This window comes from Apium graveolens, chromosome 6 (assembly GCF_009905375.1).
Source record: "Apium graveolens cultivar Ventura chromosome 6, ASM990537v1, whole genome shotgun sequence".
In the NCBI taxonomy this organism is placed as follows: Eukaryota; Viridiplantae; Streptophyta; class Magnoliopsida; order Apiales; family Apiaceae; genus Apium; species Apium graveolens.
In genome coordinates, this window is record NC_133652.1 from 292,616,306 (window position 1) to 292,640,149 (window position 23,844).

Consider the following 23,844-nt stretch of genomic DNA (forward strand, 5'->3'; position numbering starts at 1 on the left):
CCAAAATGAAGTAGCAGTGTCCATCCCATGTCCAAATGTCGAAAGTTTGACACAAGAACTTCAGAATTGAGATGGAATAAAGAGTAGGGGTAACATAGATTTTACCACATCGATATTGCCAAAAAAGTGATGCGCAGGCATTTATGTGCATGTTGTCTTGAACTCAAGACAATTGTCCTTCTTTTCCGAATATGCTAAAGAGATCAGTGAAGTGTGTCCCTAGTCTTGCTGACTGACTGAAGTACTGAATATTTCTAGTATCTAGAGTATTGAGCAATGCGATTTTACTGTTATGTGTTTTCAAGTTGGTGTTCATGTTGGAGGATGACTTGTGTAATTATATGGTTATGACTCGACTTATGATGCTGATGGGATACCTGGTATGAATTACAGTCAAATATATGAGAACATAAAATGTGGACGGGGATGAAGTAGGTATGAATTATAGTCAATTAATGAGAACATAAAATATGGACGGGGATCAAGCAGGTAATTCACTAATGCGGGGGACCTATTTTCTGCATCATTGAAATTATCATTTATTCATGCAAGCATTTACTCAATAGTCTAATACGTTGGTCAGAGTTTTCAATGCGACCCCCCATCCTGGATTTTATCTATTCGCTTTCTAAATGTGTTCGAAGAGCATGATCCTTGAATGTCTACTTATATTTTGAGCGGGCAAGTGATCTCTTAATCTAGGACTAGAACTTTCAGCTTTATCACGTTGCTGGACATAATACATCATATACCTTCTTGATTGATTCTGATTTTTATGCATGACTTGACATTATATCTTTATGACAAAGTATATAAATTTTATTTCATTACTTACAGTTGGGCAGCAGGCTCCTGCACATCCTGAAGAGATTACTTCCTATTTCTGTTTATCTTCTTCAGGTCTGTGTTCTATTGATATGTTCACTTCTTAGTCAGAATTGTTAGTGCGAACAAATATTTTAATTTTGTACAATGCCAACAGAAAGATGGTGAGTTTTTGAGTGGCCACGAAGTGTTTCTAAGGCGTGTTGCTTCTGCCTTCAACAACTTTGCAGAATCTACTGAAAGATCATGCCGTGACAAGTTAGCCTTTATTCTTGATATCAATTTGTTTATGCTGTTACCATCCATATTGCAAATAGGATGGCAATTTATGCCGATCCGATGGATACCCAAATCGTACCGATCCGATTGGCTTTTACCGAACCCGCATGGTTCGGGTTTGGGTTTAATTTTTAAACCCGAACTATTTTCGGTTCAAGTTTGGGTTTAAGGCATACCGTTCCAAATCTGACCCGAAAACCCGAAACCAGTTTCGAATATATTCGAACCTAACCCTACTCGAAACCCGTATTAATCTATAAATAATTATATATATATATGTATATATATGTATAATCATGTACTCATGTTTTTAAGTAGTATATACTACTCCCTCCGTCCCTCTCAAATCTATACATTTGAGAGGGATGGTTCGGCACACATTTTAAAACTCATATATTATAGTTCCATAAATTATTTTTTTAAAAAAATTATTCTGAATAAAAGTTCAATGTTTAAATTTTTATTGAGAAAAAGAAAATTTTAAAAATAAGTTACGGAACTATACTTTATATACGCCTTAAGATGCATGCCGAACAGTGAAAAAGAAATGTAAAAAAATGTGGGGGACGGAGGTAGTAGTTATTATTGACTTCTAAAATTAAAAGATTTATTATATCCAAAAAATTCATCGTCATTAGAAGAGACCTGGATGTTCTGTGTTATACTCTGCTCGGCCACTCCGCCATCTTCGCTCTTCGGAGTTTGAATCAAGTTCAAATTGCTCTTTCATCGACATAGATTTCTCTTAAATTAGATTTTGTTCTTTTGAATACCCTAAATTTGTAATTGATTCTTCTCGATGTTTGAATTGAGATTCGAGACTTTAATCGAATCAATACTTTATTTTTGCCCAATACTTTGTTTTAAAGTGCTAATTATTTTGATTTTTGCATATGCTGAGTTTCGAATTTCGGTTAAACCCGAACCCGAACGGATCCCGTCGGGTTCGGGTTTGTACGAAACCCATAGGTTCGGATTTGGATTAAGAGATTCGGGTTTTCAACGGGTTCGGGTTTGGTATTTGTAAAACCCGTTTTGACCGACCCGTTTGTCATCATAAATTGCCAAATGCACATTAAATTTGTGATAATTCTCTTGAATTTTTTAACATTTTCATTTCATATCAGCACAAATAAGATATGTGCAGATATTTTCATCTTAAGATATTTAGACTTTAGTATCATTCGGTGCTGCTTATGTTAAACAGTTTTTTTTAGTGATCGCTGGTCTTCACTTGTTCACAAATTCAATAATCTTTTAAGTTTTCTCATCTTCGAGCTTCTTAGCTCTTGAAACATTATCTAGTAGGTGCTATCATAGTCAGGATATTTTAGAACGTGAATTTGACATGAAAATTACGAATTTGGGTCTGGCAATTTCAGAATCGGACGGGGTTCTGCTTAATCAAAAGGTTTACCCAAAAATATTGGGTTGATTTCGGGTCAACCCCAAGTACCCAAGAGTAACCCAAATGTTCCTAATGTTAACTATCGAAATTTTTCCTAAAGTCACCTTATTAAAACCTATGTTACTCCGAGAAATGAGGAAACAAGGAGATATCAGTTTTTTATGGTAGATACATATAAAGATCATAATATGGTGTATATGTATTAACTTGTATAGAGGTACTTGTTAAATGCTAATTTCGGTCTTAAGATGGATTGAAATTATTTAGCACATCTCCTAAAACTCCAAAAGTATTCATCTTTGCTTTTATTGACTAGGATAAGAGCTAAATCTATTCTTAAGTATGACCATCTCTTGTGAACTTAAACCCTAATCTCCACATCCACTACTTCAAGTTTTGTCTTAAGTTATAAGAAAACCCAGTTTTTCAATTGGTGTGTTTGTTGGACCTAATATCATAAAAAGTACCTATATATGAAAATAAGTACCTATTTCAGGTGGTGCTCTTTCTGAGAAATAAGTACATTAAATTGAACACCCCCCGTATCTCTTTAGTTAGTAAAATTGATATATAAGTTATAAATTATCAAAAACAATGAAAAAAGTTATTAATAGATAGTATTTGTTCGGCCTCAGCCCAGGGGAAGAACAAGCCCACGTCCAAGAAAGGATAAAAGACCCAAGCCCAAAAGCCCAAAAGGGAGACTCATAAATAGGAAAGAGATGGTTCAGAAAAGGGATTGGCTTCCTTGGGCACAAACATTGGCGCTAGAAGGAGCTTGTAGCTTTCAACCTAAGGTGGTTGTTGACCAGCATGTCCATGAGGATAATGGTCGACAACAAAAAACACCCTAATGAAGGTGGTAATAGATCTACCACCGTAAATCCTGTTTCAGCAAGAGGACGATGCAGTCTCTGGTGAACGGCCAACTCGGTCACAGTCAGATCTCGTAGGCTGGGTTAGACAACCTAAGTTACTCATACTTGGGTACAGAGTGTCGGGTATGACACATATCCGAGTGTCGGACTTGGTGATCTTGAAAATTTTGGACAGTGGGACACCGTCCGAATTTGGACACCGGTATGCGGACACGATATAATTAAAATATTTTTTATTTTTTATATATAACTAAATAAATTAGATTTTTCATCATTTATATTTTTTAATTATTATTACGAATAATTATAAGAAACTAATCAAAATCTTTTTAAATAAAAAAATGTTCATAACCTTAGATGTATTACACGAACATAAGTAGTACTAAAAGTATAAAATATAAATACATCTCTGGCTTGACGTATGTATTGGACAGCTGGATGCACTTATGCATAACAAATGAACCTGTACAAAACAATATGCAGATACATCTATTATATATATTTTTATAGAGCAACTAGGCGGTTTGTGAGACAATTTCATCCTATTTAAATTATTGTTTTGCCCCGTCATTATTATATGTTATGAAATTTTTATTTAATACGCGTGTATTAATTGTATTTAATTTAGTATACTTGCATTTATTACTTTAAATATTATTACATATAATCAATACTACTTCAATATTTATATTACCAGAAAAAAGTTTAAAATTTATTATATTTAGGGTATTTATTTGATATACTGATTATATTCGTAAAAGAACACTATTAGTGTTAATGAACTTAAACACTGAAAAATGTAAGATATTCTTAATAGTAACGATATTGAGAATTATTATAAGAAAGTAGTAGTTATCACCTATCATCATTCTACCATGGTTGTCACGGCGCTCGAGTCGACGACTAGTCGAGCAGTCGAGATTTAAAAGTCGACTGAACTTGTCGACTGGAGAAAATCAGATATTTCGAGCGACTAGTCGAGCCGACTAGTCGTTCCAGGTCATCGACTGGTTTATTTTAAAGGCTCAAATCCTGTTCAAATCCATTTTAACAGAGATTTCAACCCTAATTTCTAATCTAACAAGAGAAACTGTGCAACCCAGCCCTAAATGACATATACTGAGCTTTTCCACTTTCCAATCTTCTTTAACCTAAATTCACATTAAGCTTCTTTTTCTTCTTCCTTCATATATATATATATATAGTTATAGTTATATACATATATGTACGACAGTATAAGTATAATATGATATTTTATAACTATACATATATATTATGTGTGTATATGTATACGGATATGATTATTTATATACATATATGTATCATGTATGTATGTATGTACTTTTTAGTTTTAATTGTAAGTTATAATAATTAACAAAGTTGTGACTTGTAAGTTGTGACAAGTCCTCATCCTTGGATATGAAATACAAGGATCTGATCTACAATATTTTGGTATATACTAGAAACTTGGAATTTAGAAGTCTAAATTATAAAAAATATACTTATATGTTATATTATATTTAATTATAGTTATATTTGTTTTGGTCGACTAGTCTACGACTAGTCCACGACTGATCGACTAATCGACTAGCCGGAGGTCCATCGACTCGCCTCGACTTAGCGCCGTGACAACCATGCATTCTACTAAAACTGAACATAAACAAAGATTAATTGGAGTTTACGTAAATGCTATGTCAATGATTGTTAATGTAATGTAGAGGAATTTGTCATAATTCAGAATGACTTTTTCAGAATACACATGCAAATCAATATAAAGAGCAGTTTATATAGTAATCATAATTTGTTTCAACTGAAAAAAAGTAAGTTATACAACAGATAATACACATGTCATAACATTACTGTTGTGGAATAAAAACTAGAGTGCGTTAGTATTTAATGCTAGAGTTTGTGAGCTCCGAGCTTTAATGACTGCTCTTGCTCCCGGTCGACCAGCCCACAAATTGAGGCCTTTTGGCCAATCAGGAGCCTCCGTAGCAGAGCCAAGACGGCCACAATTTGCCTCCGTAGTGGTCATGGCCGACCAACCATCAAATTGAGGCCTTTTGGCCGACCAGGAGCTCCTGTAGGAGACCCCTGAGGCCTTCAAAGGTTGCTCCAGAGGCCCTCTTGTGAGGTCCTTTGGAAATTTTCAGAAGGGATAACTCTCAGAAGAACTAAGTTTTGTGAAGATTAGGACATCCACGAGAACGAGTTTGTTGGAGCACAGAACGTTCATGAGAACTCAACTGGTGGGCCTTGTCTACAGGGGCCGTCTTGAGTCTGCTACGAGCTCGGACCAGACAGGTCTGTACTGGACTTTAGACAAGAAGCCCAAGTGTAATTAATGCGATATTTAATGTGTCTTTAGGATGTATTTTCTATCCATATCATTGCACCCCAACTTCCGTGCATACTGCTCGAGTTTTCGTGGAAGTTATAATTGTCTATTCGCGACTCGGGGTACTTTCGGCCCTTCTCGGGTATCGGCCCTTCATGGGTATCAGCCCTTCTCGGGTATCGGCCCTTCATGGCTGTCGTCCCTATATGGGTATTGCCGTTTTATCGTAAAGTGTGGAGCGACCTACACATTTACAACGACTTATTAGTGTGAGTATACACACTTAATGCCTTTGCACAGACTATTTGGATAGTGTTTAATGGTCCTAACCAGTATTAAAAAGCGAGCATTTATCATTCCTTAACCTTCGTCAAGGTTAATTATAGGGTGAAAGGTGCTAACTGGCCCTAATCGGGGCTAATCGGCCCTAATCGGGGCTAATTTCCATGTACAAGCTGCCAACTAGGCTTCAAAGAGCCTAATTTTAAGCTAGAACGCACTAATTGGCCTTAGTCGAGGCTAATCTGCCCTAATCGGGGCTTATCAGGATTAATCAGCATGCGTAAGATGCTAATTATCCCTAATTCACACTAATTACAATAGCGAATAGGTTAAACAACCCTAATCTGGGTTAATTTCATCATACGAATCACTAATTCCCCCTAATTCGAGTTAATTACGCTTAATATACACTAATCGGCCCTAATCTAGGCTAAATTTCAATGAAGGAAGTTTGGACAAGTTCAATGAAGTATAAGACTTCCCATAACAACAAGTTCAATAGAACATAGAACGCTCAGCAAGAACGAGTACAAAACGTTCACTAGAATGTGTACAGAACGTTCACTACCAGATTGATTGGGACTATATCTGATAACCCTAAAGAGGGAAGACACACAGATATATAAATCATAAAACATGTTTTATGAATTATGTTTATGAATTATGTTTTTATGATTTCTCTACAATCCATAACAATTTAAACATGACAGTTATTACTATATATTTAAGCATCCTAACATATTAATCGTATACCACATAAACAAAAACCATTTAAACAATTATAAAGTTGATGAATCAAGAACAGCTCACCGGAGTCCCTGGTGAATGCTATGCCCCTATTTCGACTTCCCCGTCATCTTGGCCTTTGCAACTTCAGGCGTCTCAACGGGCTATCTACCGTTCCTTGCTTCTTCATCTTTATAATTATTATAATAGTAGATTTTTATTGGGTACTTGATCTATATAAAATTCTGCTTATAATATATATATAAACTGTATGTTATCTTGTTATAGATTGCAGAGCTTAGGTTTTTAGCTGGCCATTAATGTAAAAAGAAAAGAGATTTGTATAAGAAAACTAAAGAGAAAATAACTTAGCAAGTGATCGATTTCTAAAAAAAACCCACACTTCTTTTGTTACAATTCTCCTTTTTTATAGAGGGAGATATTTCTATTACATGATATTTTTTCTGACATATTATTCTTTCTGTTTCCTTCTTCTTCTTTTCTTTAATCCATTCCTTTATCTTTTCTTCTGTCTTCTTTTTCAACTTTTGCAAAAAAAAAAAATTCCCGCTTTCTCTTTTCCTTGTGTCCACTTCTTATGAATTATTCTTGATATTGTAAGGAGTTGTAGCTAGTCTTGATACAAAAGTTTGGGGTGTAATATTTTTGGTAAGTTTTATAGCTCCTTAAAGAGTTTTTATAAGGTTATTAACTTCTTGGGTCAAGGTTGCAATTTGTTCATTCTTCCTCTTGATTTCTTCTAGTAGCATTTCCATCGGTTGAATATTTTATTATCCCTGTCCATTTTCTCTGCTAAGAAAATCTGCAAGAATATTTTTAGTACCTGATATATTTTTAATAATAAAATCATAACTAAAGAATGCTTGCCAATTTCTTCTCTTATTTAATTCTGGTAAAGAATCAATTTTATTGAATACAAATGATTCTACTTAAGTGTTATTTGTTCTTACAACAAATTTTACAGGTAATAGATGATAATGAAATCTTTTAATTCCTAATTTTACCGCTAATAATTCCTTTTCATTAATATGATAATTCTTTTCATTAAGTTTCCAAGTTCCAGCTGCATATCCACATATTAAAGGGTTTTCTTTATCAATATCGTCTTTTCCAAAAGTTACTAATACTGCTCCCCATCCTATATCACTAGCATATGTAAATAATTCTAATTGATCAGTATCTTTGGGTAATAGTAGTTTAGGTAAATTTTCTACCTTTATTTTTAGTATTCTTATTACATTTGTATGATCTTCTTTCCACTCAAAAGTTTTATTTTTCTTTATTAAATCTTGTAGTGGTTTCCTTAATTTTGGTAAGAGTCTTTTATATAATCTGAAGCGTAATTTACTATTCCTAAGAATTGTTGTACTTCATTTTTATTTTCTAAAGTTTCTTTAATATTCTTTATTTTTGTTGATATATGTTCTTGTAGTTGAATTCCTTCAGAATCTATAATATATCCTAAATATTTTATTTTGTTTTTAAATATTTCTGATTTCTTTTCTGATAATAAGATTTCATGTTTTCTAATAATCTGAATAAATATTTCTAGATGTTTTGAATGATCTGTTAGATTGTCACTAAATATTAATATATCATCTATATATACAATAATAAAATTATTCATTTCTCTAAATATTTTATCCATTCTTATTGGAACAACCAAAACCTCAAGTTTCTATATCAGACATATTAGAAAATGTTTTTACGGCCCAATAAAAATTGGTGACTGTAATATATGATTCTACGGCCCAATAAAAATTGGTGACTGTAATATATGATTCTACGGCCCAATGAAAATTGGTGACTGTACTATATGATTCTACGACCCATTGAAAATTGGTGACTATAATATATGATTATACGGCCCAATGAAAATTGGTGACTGTAATATATGATTTTACGGCTCAATGAAAATTGCTGACTGTAATATATGATTCTACGGCCCAATGAAAATTGGTGACTGTAATATATTAGCAAATATAAATAGCCAAAAATTATGGAATTCCATACAAAAGACAGAAGGCATCAAAGGAGTGGGCGAAATAAAAAGAGAAAGCAGGAAGAATAAAAGCACAGAAGAAAAATTGCAAAAGTTGAAAAAGAAGACGGAATAATTCATAAGAAGTGGACACAAGGAAAAGAGAAAGCGGGACAAAAGAAAAATTGCAAAAGTTGAAACAGAAGACAGAAGAAAAGAAAATGGAATGGATGAAAGAAAAAGAAGGAAACAGAAAGAATAATATGTCAGAAAAAAAATATCATGTAATAGAAATCTCTGCCTCTATAAAAGAGGAGAATTATAACAAAAGAAATGTGGGTTTTTTTTTAGAAATCGATCACTTGCTTAGTTATTTTCTCTCTTAGTTTTCTTATACAAATCTCTTTTCTTTATACATTAATGGCCAGCTAAAACCTCATCTCTGCAATCTATAACAAGATAACATACAGTTTTATATATATTATAAGCAGAATTTTATATAGATCAAGTACCCAATAAACATCTACTATTATAATAATTATAAAGATGAAGAAGCAAGGAACGGTAGATAGTCTGTTGAGACGCCTGAAGTTGCAAAGCCCAAGATGACGGGGAAGTCGAAATAGGGGCATAGCATTCACCAGGGACTCCATTGAGCTGTTCTTGATTCATCAACTTTATAATTGTTTAAATGATTTTTGTTTGTGGTATACGATTACTATGTTAGGATGCTTAAATATATAGAAATAACTGTCATGTTTAAATTATTATGGATTGTAGAGCAATCATAAAAACATAATTCATAAAACATATTTTATGATTTATATATCTGTGTGTCTTCCCTCTTTAGGTTTATCAGATATAGTAAACGATCCCCCAATCAAGCCATGAGGAACTCAAGGGTAACCATGAAATTAATTTCATGGACAATCAAGAGTAAGAAGGGCATGGCGAGGTATGTAGAATACTTGACTCTGAGTAATAAGTTGAAAAAAATGGAAAAAAATCAAAAAATTTAAATTTTCAGGATTTAAAGATTAGGGCCTATTAGTGAAATTTAGCTCAGATTAGGGCCGATTAGTGTACTTCGATCGTCGTCTATTCGATCATTATCTCTCTTTTGGCCTCCGGCTTCTTCACCCTTGGTGAAACGTCCGAACTTTCCCTTTCGGATCAGATACTCAATCTCATCCTTGAGTTGCCTACAATCGTCAGTATCGTGACCAACATCTTTATGAAATTTGCAGTATCGACTTTTGTCTCTTTTCTCGGGGTCTCCCCTTAGTGGCTTCGGCCATTTGCAATCTTTGTCTTTCTCAATTTCCATAAGAATTTGGCTCCTTGGAGCGTTCAACCTCGCATATTCAGTGAACCTTGGTTGCTGATTCTTCTTAGAAGAGGAGTCAGAGCTTTTGTCAATCCGTGGATACTTGTCCTTGGCATCATACTCCTGATACATCTTCCCCTTCTTGTTTCCAGTATGTTCATTATTCACAGTCGTCTTCTTCATACTCTCCTCCACCTTGATATACTTTCCGGCTCTATCCTAGAGCTACAGCATGCTTTCGGGAGGGCGCTTAGCCAGGGACATCTTAAAGAACTCATCTCTAGTCCCTTGTTGTAGGGCTATCATGGCCATTGTTATCACGAAGACGACTAGTCGACGACTAGTCAGCGACTAGTCGACGCGAAGATACTCGGGTGTTGAGAGTCTCGAAGCCCGACTTGTCGTCGACTAGTTGACGTGAAGGTCGCCCAAGAGTCTCGTAACCCGACTTGGGGTCTTCATAACAATAATTATGGTGTACCGTGCATATTTTGAACTTGCTATTATATTACTTTTGATTTAAATTATAAAACTAACATGTTCAATTATATTATATATTAAATCAAGTATTATATGTATAATGAACATTTTGTCGACTTTTTACAACTAGTCGGGCGACTTATCGACTAGTCTTCACGAAGGTACTCGAAGGTACTCGGGCGTTGAGGGTCGACTTGGCGCCGTGATAACCTTGATAATGCGCCTTCCCTATTTAGGGTTATTAGATATATAAACGATCCATAAAAGAAACCTACCCCAGAAATTGGTATCAGAGCCAGTAATAGGCGGGAGATGAACAGTAAAAACACTGTAGCAAAGTAGCCGTGAATAGTAGACAGTGAATAGTAAGCCGTGAATAGTAGACAGTGAATAGTAAGCCGTGAATAGTAGACAGTGAATAGTAACTAATGAATAGTAGACAGTGAATAGTAACTAATGAATAGTAAAATGTACATGAATAGTAAAAATGAAATAAAATTTGAAGGTTAAATGAGACCTCCGGCAAGAATAAATAGAGAAACGAATAAAGAATATAAATCTAAAATAATAGCAATTCTATTAATTTTATTTATAGTAGAAAACAAAGCAACACAACAGATGTGTAAGAAAATTTTATACAGACAATTAATAAGAAGGAATTTGACTTATGGAAGATTTGAGGATACGATCAATTCAGTATATAGCTGATAAAGAACCAACATATAACAGGCTAATAAATCAACATATTGAAAGTTGTAAGATAAGCATGCAAATAATAAATGAAAAATTAGATATTATAGCTATGTCACGAACAATGTTGGAAGAAAGAGATGAAAAAATTAGGAGACTAGAGGAAGAAAATCTTTTATTAAAACAAGAAAAATTTATTAAAGAAACTAATTTAGAAATCCAAATAAAAGACTTAAAAGAAGTATTAACTGAACAATATAGATTAATAAACGATTTGAGACAAAAAATTAAAAAATGAATTGGACAGATCCAAATGCAATAACTAGAAATAATAGAAAACTAGAGCAATTAATAAAAAATCAAGAAAAATTAGAAATAGATCTGGAAAAATTACTAGAAAGAAAAAATAAAATAACATGGACAAGAGAGAATAGCGAAGAAATTATGAGAATTTACCAACAACTTGGAAATATGATAATAACATTTAGAAATGATAAACTAAGAATACAAGGACTTAAAAGAATAATTTTAACAAATAATATAACTGGATAAAATGTCATTAGAAGAAATAAGTGAAAAACAAGATATATATTATCAAATGGATGAATACGAAGGAGGAACATCACAAACCCTAAGTTTTAAACCAGATATATATAATCAAATTCAAAGTGAAACAGAAGAATTAACAATAAAAAAGATATTCAAGACATCATATTTTGAAAGAAATAAGGAAGTTAGGTATATAGCCCAAAAACATGAGAATGTAATAGATATAGATACAATAAATGGAAAAACAAGAATAAATTTAATAACGGATGGATTAATAAAAAGAGAATTATCCAAATTAAAACAAAAGGAAGCAAATAAACTAAAAAATATATATTTTGGAGCAATAGAATTTACAATAAAAGCATATTTTCAGAAAAATATCGATACTCCTATACCAATATATGTATTGGATGATAGAATAATAGGAAATATACAAGATTCATTAATAGCGGTAATAAAGGAAACTTGATATATCAGAAATTAAAATTTATAATACAACCCGATTTCAGTATATCACTAAGGGATGAAAATAAAGAAAGATCTTTAACATTATACTATAAGTTAGATGGAATAAAAATGCAAAAAGGAAGTAAAGTTATTAGTATAGAAACCAAAATGGTTTATGCTATGACTGGAAACCATCACGTAAAGAAACAAACGGAATTAGGAATAATAGTACCAAAGTTATATAATGATATATTAGAAAAAATTGAACATAAAGAAGAATCTCAAATAACAATCCCAGAAGAAATTACAATAGATTTTAGTAATAGACAAATGATTCCAAGGCAAAGAATTAAACCAATATTAGAAGGATCTAGATTAAGTTCTAGAAAAGAACAAAATCTTATAAGATTAATTAGATCAATGAGTATGACGAGTAAAAAGATAGATTTAATAAAGATAGATACTGATAGTTTGAAAATAAAAATAATAATATTTGACGAAACAATAACAAGAGACTGTATAGCAGAAATTAATACAGGAGCTACCAAAAGTTTTATTCATATAAGCAAGGTAAATGAAGAAAATTGTAAATGGATAGAAACTCAGACTTACAGATATGCAGAAAATGATAGAGAAATATTTATTACTAAATGTACTAATTTAAAATTTAAAATATTAGACTTGGAATATAATATAAATATAGGAGTAATAGAATATGATAGTTCGAGTGAATTATTATTAGGGAGCGACTTCTTAAACATGATAAATTATAAAATTAATAATAATGGAATAAAAATATTAGATCAAGGAAAAGAAAGATTTATAGAAAAACTATGAATATACAAGAAAAATTAAGAAATAAGAAAGAAAAGTTAAAGAAGATACAGAGTATGTTAGAGAGCGAAATAGATTCACAAATAAAATACTTAGAATGTAAGGAAAGACAAACAAAGTTAGAAAATGATATTAAGAAATTAGAAGAACAGAGTAAAAATACTAGTAAATATTGGATAGATGTTGGAAATGGTTGGAAGAAGCGAATCAACAAGTAATAAAATGTCAGACTCAGAATTTATAAAAAATTTATGGGAAGAAATAATAGTTAAGGAAAAACTAAATGCAATAATGAGACTGATAGAAAAACAAGATAATCAAGAAAATTTGAGACAAATAATAAGAGAAGAGTTAACAAGCTTATGGAATAATTCTGAAATACCTACTTTAAAAATGATACTAGACAAGTTAATAAAATTAGAAGAAGGAAAACAAGAAATTATACCAGAAAAAGAAATTACAAATAAGCCAGAACTAAAAGTCATAAATGCATGGAGAAGAGTTAATGAGCCAATGATGATAGATATAAGTAAAATGAAACCTAATATATCTGAACCAATAGGAAAAGTATTAGATAATTTGGGACAACTTAGTAAAAAAGGAAAGTTCTAATGGAAACTAAAGAACAAAAAGAATATAATGTGATAACATTTTTAAAGAATCATGGGAAAGAAATTTTAGAAAGAGAAAAATATAAGTATGAACCATTAAAAAAAGAAACAACTAGTGAAACTAAAGCTGAGTTTAAGATTAATACAACTGTGATAGAATATTTAAAGTCAAAATTAGAACAACAAAAGGAAGAAGTAGAAGAAATAAGAACGGAGAATAAAAAACTACGATTAAATACTAATGAAGAATGGTTAGAAAAATATAAAAAATATAAAAATAAATATAAAGAAACTAAAAAGGAACTAAAAGAGGTAAAAAGAGATTTAAGACAAACAAAAAAGGAATTAAATGAAAAAACAGAAGAAAATAAAAAAGAAATAGAAATATTGAAAAAGCAATTAAATAAGTTAAAAGGAAAAAAAAGGATACAAGTGAAGTTTCTAGTACTGTGTCTACAAATAATAATACAAGTACTAGTGAATCGGAACAAGATAATTTAGGAAAAACGGTGAATATAATAGAAGAATATAACAGTAGCTATGAGGAAAATTTCGAAATAGAAATAGAAAATAAAAATATAATAGAAGCTTTAGAAAGAATGAAAAATGTAAATGCAGTAATAAAACAAGAATCTAATAGTGACCAAGAAGATAAAAATAATTATACTGATATAGAAACTGAAGGAATAAAAAATGAGGAGATGAATAACTACCCGGAAGAAGAAATAACCGACCATAATATGGAAGTTATAACAAGATATAGGAACACAATACCAAAACACACACCAATAGGACAACATAATGAATTTAAAGAATTCATAGGATCAATGTCACAAGGCGTAAACTTGAATGGATACTTTTTAGACTTAGATAATGTATATGAAGAACAAGAAATTAGCAGGAGAATAACTGATTAGAATTTAGGAATGTATATAGCATTAATGAACTCCACTCATACAGATGAGTTAGAATATACTTATAACTTGATCTCAAAAACATTAATTAAATTTATTCTTGTTTTTTCATTTATTGTATCTATATCTATTACATTCTCATGTTTTTGGGCTATATACCTAACTTCCTTATTTCTTTCAAAATATGATGTCTTGAATATCTTTTTTATTGTTAATTCTTCTGTTTCACTTTGAATTTGATTATATATATCTGGTTTAAAACTTAGGGTTTGTGATGTTCCTCCTTCGTATTCATCCATTTGATAATATATATCTTGTTTTTCACTTATTTCTTCTAATGACATTTTATCCAGTTATACTATTTGTTAAAATTATTCTTTTAAGTCCTTATATTCTTAGTTTATCATTTCTAAATGTTATTATCATATTTCCAAGTTGTTGGTAAATTCTCATAATTTCTTCGCTATTCTCTCTTGTCCATTGTATTTTATTTTTTCTTTCTAGTAATTTTTCCAGATCTATTTCTAATTTTTCTTGATTTTTTAATAATTGCTTTAGTTTTCTATTATTTCTAGTTATTGCATTTGGATCTGTCCAATTCATTTTTTAATTTTTTGTCTCAAATCGTTTATTAATCTATATTGTTCAGTTAATACTTCTTTTAAGTCTTTTATTTGGATTTCTAAATTAGTTTCTTTAATAAATTTTTCTCGTTTTAATAAAAGATTTTCTTCCTCTAGTCTCCTAATTTTTTCATCTCTTTCTTCCAACATTGTTCGTGACATAGCTATAATATCTAATTTTTCATTTATTATTTGCATGCTTATCTTACAACTTTCAATATGTTGATTTATTAGCCTGTTATATGTTGGTTCTTTATCAGCTATATACTGAATTGATCGTATCCTCAAATCTTCCATAAGTCAAATTCCTTCTTATTAATTGTCTGTATAAAATTTTCTTACACATCTGTTGTGTTGCTTTGTTTTCTACTATAAATAAAATTAATAGAGTTGCTATTATTTTAGATTTATATTCTTTATTCGTTTCTCTATTTATTCTTGCCAGAGGTCTCATTTAACCTTCAAATTTTATTTCATTTTACTATTCATGTACCTTTTACTATTCATTAGTTACTATTCACTGTCTACTATTCATTAGTTATTATTCACTGTCTACTATTCACGGCTTACTATTCACTGTCTACTATTCACGGCTACTTTGCTACAGTGTTTTTACTGTTCATCTCCCACCTATTACAGCCTCCTTCGTAAATCGATTCAAATACTCTCTTAGGGACTCCTTTGCTCCTCGGACTATGCCTATGAGTAGGGCTGTCAAACGGATAATTCGGATACGGATATGCCTATATCCGTATCCGCAATCATCGGATTCGAATACGGATAATATCCACTTTATTTCGGATACAGATAATATCCGCTTTTTCTCGGATACGAATATGGATATTTCGGACGAATATCGGATTTTTTGAATTTTGTTGTTGCCCCTACCGTTTTGACGATGATTATAGAATATTTTCTACACGTATAAACGTATTATTTAATACATTTACACACACTATAAACTAAAAAAATAAATTTTAAATTATATATAATTTTATATTTATATAATTTAAATATCACATATAAATTTAGTTTCGGATTCGAGTATCTCGAATTCGGATACGGATAATATCCGTTTTTTCTCGGATACGGATAATACCCGCTTTTTCTTGGATACGGGTACGGATTTTTCGGACGAATATCGGATTTTTCGAATTTTTTTGACAGCCCTACCCATGAGAGAGGCTGAACTCCTCTCGTGCACTCTACCACTTATGAACTGCTTGATAAAAGCTTGACTCCAGTCCTTAAAGGATCCAATAGAGTTTGGGGGTAGACGGCTGTACCACCTTTGAGCCATACCCGATAGGGTTTGAGGAAAGGCCCGACACTTAATAGCGTCGTTTACGGGCTGTAGCAACAGGGCGTTAGAGAACGTCCTGACATGATTAGCAGGGTCGCCAGTACAATCGTATGCTTTGATGGTGGGCATCTTGCACTTCCTTGAGATGCGGGCATTCATTATCTCATCAGTGAATGGTGGATTTGGATCATCAGGATCTCCTAGGGGCATAAGATCACTTGGATCAGCCCTTGGGGCAACAGCCCTTCTTGGTATTGGACCATCCAGGTCTATGATTGGAGGAGGATCCCTCCGCCTCGGAGCAAGTGGGGGTCTAGGAGAGTTGGAGTCAGATGCGTCTCCAGGTCGCTTTTCAGCCTTTGGATCTCAGCTTCATGAGCCCTGATCCTCTCCTGAACATCTTGGGGAGTCGTCCCTTGAGTGCTCCTAGGGCGCTGTTCAGTATTAGTCATTGGCTCCTCGCCAACACGCCTCCTTCTTGGAGCACCGTCATCATTCGATGTCTTGGAGTCTCTATAAGTATATGGTCCAGAGAATTCTTGATCCTCCGGAATAGGTGCCAAGCCATGTATGTATTGGGGCGTCCGCCCTTGTGCTTCACTCCTATTAGAGTATCCACTTCCTCCAGTTTCGGGGTATAGAGGCATCCCGTAAGGGGGATTAGTAGTCACAATCATCGAGTACTCATACCCAACGGGTTGAGAGTTCACAGTTGCATGTAACTGCTGAAATTGGGGATTCTTCCCTTGAAGTGCCGGGGGATTAGTCCCTTGTGGCTGAGCCTCAGTTGCCCCTACCAGGGTTCCTCCTTGGGTGGAGGCATATGTTGAGTGCGGTGGTACTTCCATCACTGACGCGATTGTTCGCGATGGGACAGGGAGTGTCTGTTCCACTATTGTTTCTGCTCCGCGTGTTCACCATGGTTTTTGATTTTCCCACTTAAGGCTCCAAATGTTGTGGAATAAAAACTAGAGTGCGTTAGCTAGGGTTTGTGTGTTTCGAGTTTTAATGGCTGCTCTTGCGTTCGGGACTATCGGTCCTTGCAAGATGCCCTACATATCTCTGTGTGATAGAGAATCAAGTCAAAAACGTAGTTCTAGGTTTAAGGGTAGAGCCCTTTATATAGAGATGAGTCTAGGGTTAGACTTGTGTTGGGAGAATTGGTGGACAAGTCTCCAACTTAGATGGTGATTAAGAGTCCTATAAGGGAAGGAACTCCAGAACCTTCTGTGTAGGACTTTGAGTCCGTTCAGGACACATGTCTCTGCTCTTCCAGCCGTATTGGGCCTAGTTCGTGAACAGTTTGTGTTCGTGGACCTTGTCAGCTGGTGGGCCTTGTCTACATGGGCCGTCTTGAGTCTGCTACAAGTTCGGACCAGACAGGTCTAGTGTAATTTATGCGATATATAATGTGTCTTTAGGATGTATTTTCTATCCATATCAATTACATATATCTCTTTGATTGTCATCTTTCATTATGAATTATCATAGTAGAAATTAAAACAATACATTATTTTTTATGTCAAGATAAACTATCATAAAACTCATTTGTCACAAATATGAAGATATATAATATATTTTTTTAAAATTATAATTAATATAAAACATTCTCGTGTCTTGCATGGGTTATTTAGCTAGTTTTTAAATAATACTCCAATTATACATACAGACACTGTGTAAATCTAGGTCCTTTGTGACGCCCCTAAATCCGGGGTCGGAGATCTAGGTTGCCACACCGTCTTTAATCCAAATTTAGAACACATATCCTGAATTATAATTGTCCCATTACTATAACCCCACAGTAATACTCACTCACACATATTATAGTCTCGGAAACGAAATTAAACATTAATACATTAGAGTAAATAATTCCATCAGATTAAAGTTATTACAAGCCGAGAGTTAATACCCCAAAACACTTGTTGCCATTTAGTTTCTACTTAGAAGCATTCATATTAGTAGAAGTAAACACAAGAAAATATATGGCAATACGAAACCTTACAAAATAATGAGCATTCAAAAATTCAGAATCATTAAAAAGGGTGATGCGTCCCCCCCAGTATTTAAATAAACTCGAGGGTGAAATCGTGCCCATCTGACTCAAGTAGTGCATACGGGTGTTGCATAGCTTCTTCCCAGGTTTAATCTTCCCCGATTCTCCTTTCTCATACCAAGCAAACATGGGATGCCAACCGGAGTAGAAAACTCGGAGCCTCGACAAGTTTCGCACACCCCTGACTTTTTTGTCAAACCCTATATATCGACAACAACATATTCGCCCAACTCCTCACAACGAGCTATCAATCCATTAATTTGAATAACAGTATTCGGAGCCAATTGGCCAATACCACAATTAAAAGTCTCTAAAACAATCAAGAAAAATGGATGAATGTGCAAGCGAAAACCATACAAGAACCAAAGATCTGGAATAGATTGCCATCCAATCTTAGGGTCTGGATCGCATATGGTGTGTGAAGATGAACTACCAAGAACTTAGTTTGTTGACCTGTAAGAATAATCGACAGGAACTTAGCTAGGGTATTTTATTGACAAACTATATGAAATACCTACAATTTGGGATCTTGATTATTTTTGCCCCCATAATCATGGCTTTTGCGGGTAGTTAATCTTCCCACACTGTAATTGATCCAAACTCCGATCTTTTTTCTTTTCTTTTTTATCATAGGTAACCCTGCAGCCGCTACCCTTCGGGTGTGCACCTGGGTAAACCCTACGGGCTCACGCAATAGTCTGCAATCACGTGAACCAAGGTAAACCGCATTTAAGCGACAGGCTCTGACTCAGGAGGCATAATCATAAATTCTCCTCCCGTGAGATTCGAATCCGTGACCAAGAGGATAGTTTTCCCCTCTTCAACCCCAATCTTGATGATATCTATAATGGGTTGGCTTTGTTGAGCATAGTTTCGATACACCATTCTTGTTCCTGAAGTTCTGGATCTTTTGGTAGTCTTGAATTGATAGGGGTGGTAATCTTGACGTCAGCGTTTCTGACAGTCATGTTGCGGATGTTGTAGGAGGCTTACGTGTTCAAACTTCTCTTTCCGTTGTTGCCATGGACGAGGCGACTACTAAGTTATTTGCGACTACTAAGTTCTTTGCTGATCAATTGCCTTTATTGTCCCAGGTCATTACACCAAAAAGCTGCTTGAGCCGGAGAGTTGTCTCGTTACTGTTCGCCTGATGGCGGTTCTGTTGTTCACACGCCAAATTCTTCTGACAAGATGTGGAGGGCCCCTAAGATTAGATGGATGTCTATTCCAGATCAATTCCCCACATGAAGAATGGGCATGGCGATGTCACGGGGTTGAACGAGATTGACGACCTATTCATTGGGTCATACATTTGTCATGACTTGCATTTTTTGGAGAATTCCTCACATTCTTTTCTTAGAGTTGACCAAAATACCTTATATCTTATTGTCTTTAGGGCTAATTTTTCCCTTCCATGTTGATCGCCGCATATTCCTGAATGGATTTCAGTCATAGCATAGGCTCGCTAAGGGGATCGTCTGTAGAGTTTGTCATCCTTTAGGCAAAAAATTCTAGCTTTGAAGGTGATTCTTCTTCGCTGCACTTCGTCAGATTCCGCTAGGCTTCCCTTGATGAATTGTATGATGGGAGTTCGCCAATCATCCATGAATGTTATGGTTAAGACGGAAGTTTCTTCTGTGGATGGTTGAGATAGCTCTTTTATATATAGGATCTGGGTGATATTTTGTAGATGAGATGGCCAATTTTGATAAGGCATCGGCCCATTGACTGATGGATCTGTTAATATGACTTAGAGTCCATGAGTCGAAAGCCTTAAGCAATTGTGATGCCATGTGCATATAGTTTGTCATCCCGTCATTGATCGTTTTGTACTTGTTTTCCTGCAGCGTAGCAGAGGCTCGCTAAGGGATCGTCTGTAAAGTTCGTTGGGACATAATCAACAACTATCTGATTTCAAACTTATATACGATCCTTAGTTTGTTGGGCCCGGTTCTTCTTTCCCTGGGCTGAGGCCCAACAGTATTTATTGTAGTTGTCAAAATCAAATTTTATAAATAGAAATCACAGAAACAAGTGCATATTTTCAACCTTCAGAAATTCAAGTTACAAGTCAGGTTTAAGTCATAAGTTAGAAATCCGGAAAAAAAAATCCGTTGACCAGTAATTAGTTAAAAGTTACATTAAGGTAAAACCGGTATTCCTTTGTTGATTTTTCCAGCTTTATGCATGAGAAATATGTCCCACTCCCACTATTAGTTTAGTTCTGGCAAAAATTGTATTCTGGATGTTTTTTGTGTTTCTGCTCCTAGGTAATTTATGGTTGTATGGTTTAGCAACTGTACGAATTGATTGCTTTCAGTTCATTTAGTATCATCGGCTTACTTTTATATGTATGCTCTTCAGTTTCTCTAATTCTTCTCATATGCATATATTTTCTACTTGGCAAAAGTTCAATCGCTCATATTGATTTTTAAATACTTACTGTAATTACTTGAAATAAAAATTAAATTAGTGTGTATAGCTGAGTCAATATCTCTTTTATCATTGTATCTTTTCCAGGTGCATGGAAGACTTAGTGAGCACTACACGTTACGTGAGCTGGTCTCTCCACAACAAGGTAGGCTCTACGATACTTTGGGATGTATTCTTTAACATTTGATTGGCATTTTCGGAAGTATGTACATTTTCTTGAAAGATGTGTAACAATAACATTTATGTTTGCTGATGTACATATGGATCTAGCATTATATTAATGTGGAAGTGTTCTAAAAATCCTTGAATGGTTTGACTTTGAGCAATCCCCAAAAGGTCCTTTATTTATTCGATCATGTCTAAATCAAGCCTACACCCGAATTTTCCTGAACTATAACATTTATTAATGTATCTATATATAAAAGAGAGGATCATTCAAGTTCAGCATAAATTGATATCATTTCTATTGTAGTGATGCATCTTAATTAATAAATAATATGTGAAGTGCAGTAATTGTCTACCAATGTATATATCATAAAATATTAAAAATATTAAATTATAACCTAATAATGCTCCGATTAATCCCTAATTATCCAACTAATCGATATAACAGTGTGTACTACGGTTTAGTTATTGTTTTCTAGTTTTCTTTCTCTGCCATATATATAGTTTTGACATGCCCAATCTAAACTTTTTTTGGGGAAAAAAAAACTTTAACTCGGAGTTGTCTTATGTTATGAAGAATTATTTACTTCTCATTATTATTTTTTTGTACCTTGTTTGTCTGTGCTAATCTTTCTTTTAACCTGGTTCCATGACTTGCAGAATCGTGCTGGCTTACGTCAGTTCCTAGACTCATTTGGTGGAAATGAACAGTCTGTTATAGGGGGCAACTCTTTGCCTTCCTATATATCACAAGATTCCTCTTTTAGTTCTGTGCCCAATGATAAGCAGGAAATTAAGGTAAGGACAGATGTGAAGCTTAGTCATTTGGCTTCAGCTATTGACTCTAGCACAAATATGCAAACAACGGAGACAAGGCTAGCAGACCTTTTAGATAGCACCTTGTGGAATAGGAGACTTGCTCCTTCATCCGAAAGAATTGTTTATGCTTTGGTACAACAGATATTCCATGGCATTAGAGAATATTTCTTGGCTTCTGTTGAACTTAAGGTAGGTTTTTATTCTTCTTGTTCTTTGTTCATATGTTACAGCTTTTCATATAGTGATCATTTTAGAACTGGTAGATGAGGGAAATCAGTAATTAACTGATAAAAACAATTCGAAGAAGCTCCGATTGTTTCACATATTTTATTTATTTGTTCTTTATGTATCAAATTGATGGTTGCACTTAATGTTGTTTTCAAGTTTTCTCTGGCTGATTTTACTTTGTTCTGGTCTATCTAAAGTTGGCATTTCTGAGTCTATTATGAAGGACTGCATTATCTCTGTTTGCAGTTCAACTGCTTTCTACTAATGCCCTGTTGTAGACAAGTTGCCTGCACTTCTTCGAGAGGATTTAGAATCTGCATTTGAAGACAATTTGGATAATGTTTTCGATATCACTAATTTGCGACATTCATTTGGTCAACAAAAGAGAGACACCGAAATTGAGCTGAAAAGGGTAACTTCTCCCAATTTGTTATTGTGATCTTCTCCTGTATATTGGTTTTTCTTATATTCCTTTACCCATGTTTCTGTGTTTATGTGGTTGCCTATCTGCAGATACAGAGGCTTAAAGAGAAATTCAGACAGATACATGAGCAGCTTAACTCTGAGAAGCGCAGTTTAACACCATAATTCCTTCTAAAGTGCTAGATCTTATCATACATAATGGAGATTTGTTACTTCAAGACCATATCTTGTTAAACCTGTGAGCCCCAGTTTCTTGCTATCTTCAGTTTGTAGTTTAGTTTATATATGAAATACCTTGCATGACTATATATTTGGTTGCTGTACTTGAAGAGATAATTTTAGTCTACCTTGTTAGATAAATATATTCTCATCTTGTTTTGAAGTAATCTTAAGCATATATCACTAGAATCAGTTCATCTCCATAACTAGAGTGCTTTGGAAGATTGAAATGCAATAACTTAATATGACACGAGATAGTTCTATCAATATGAAAACTCTTCACATTTTCACTTTTACTAAGCTGCACCTATATTGTGCACTTAGTGATCTATGAACAATGAACCAGAGTATGTACAAAGTAGCTAGGGGGCATTTGAAGTGGCCTTCAAGCCAAAGGCAGCCCCCAACTCTCCCCTCCCTGAAATTACTGACAGGAAAAAGACCCGCTTGTATGCTAATTACTGAAAATTAAGTTGTCTATACACTATAGTTGGATGGCATTTGACTTAACTAAATGCACATCTAAAGATATATTGCCCCCCCTGAAAATTCTGCTTATAAGATAAAGCATTCCATTTGTTAGTTGATTCCCGAGTTGGAGCTGCTTGTTGCTTATTTGTTTGATATGCATGACGGATGCAAAATATCCCACTCGCAAGACAGTACAATCAACTGACTTTTAAGTTATAAAGTGGTGATACATAATATACCCCTTAACTTTTATCGCAAATAGGAGGTACTACGAGTATAAACTTTTTTTTGAGCAAGAGTAGGGACACATTGTGATACATGGATGGTCAAAGTTATAAAAGAAATATTGTGGAGATTATGTGGAAACAACTCATATAACCATCTCCAGTAAATTATGGCATTTTCTTTTCAGAAAATTACACCCCCCCTCCCCTCACGTGTGATATCTATATAAAGCTTCTGGCATTTTGTTCCAGTTTCCTGTGCTGACACATGTGGATGCATGTCATATGAATGA

The 23,844-nt window shown here is 33.8% G+C and overlaps 1 protein-coding gene across 1 annotated transcript in view; it reads left to right on the forward strand.

Moving 5' to 3' along the window:
* Positions 1 to 23,023, forward strand: part of LOC141668288 (dynamin-like protein ARC5) — a 28,414-nt gene extending 5,391 nt beyond the window's left edge. Inside the window, 7 exon segments of the mRNA XM_074475106.1 lie at positions 838 to 900; positions 983 to 1,083; positions 21,090 to 21,147; positions 21,828 to 22,175; positions 22,461 to 22,481; positions 22,483 to 22,626; positions 22,728 to 23,023. Coding sequence (XP_074331207.1) covers positions 838 to 900; positions 983 to 1,083; positions 21,090 to 21,147; positions 21,828 to 22,175; positions 22,461 to 22,481; positions 22,483 to 22,626; positions 22,728 to 22,802 — 810 coding nt within the window. The 3' untranslated portion in view covers positions 22,803 to 23,023.
* The last annotated feature ends 821 nt before the right edge of the window (positions 23,024 to 23,844 follow it).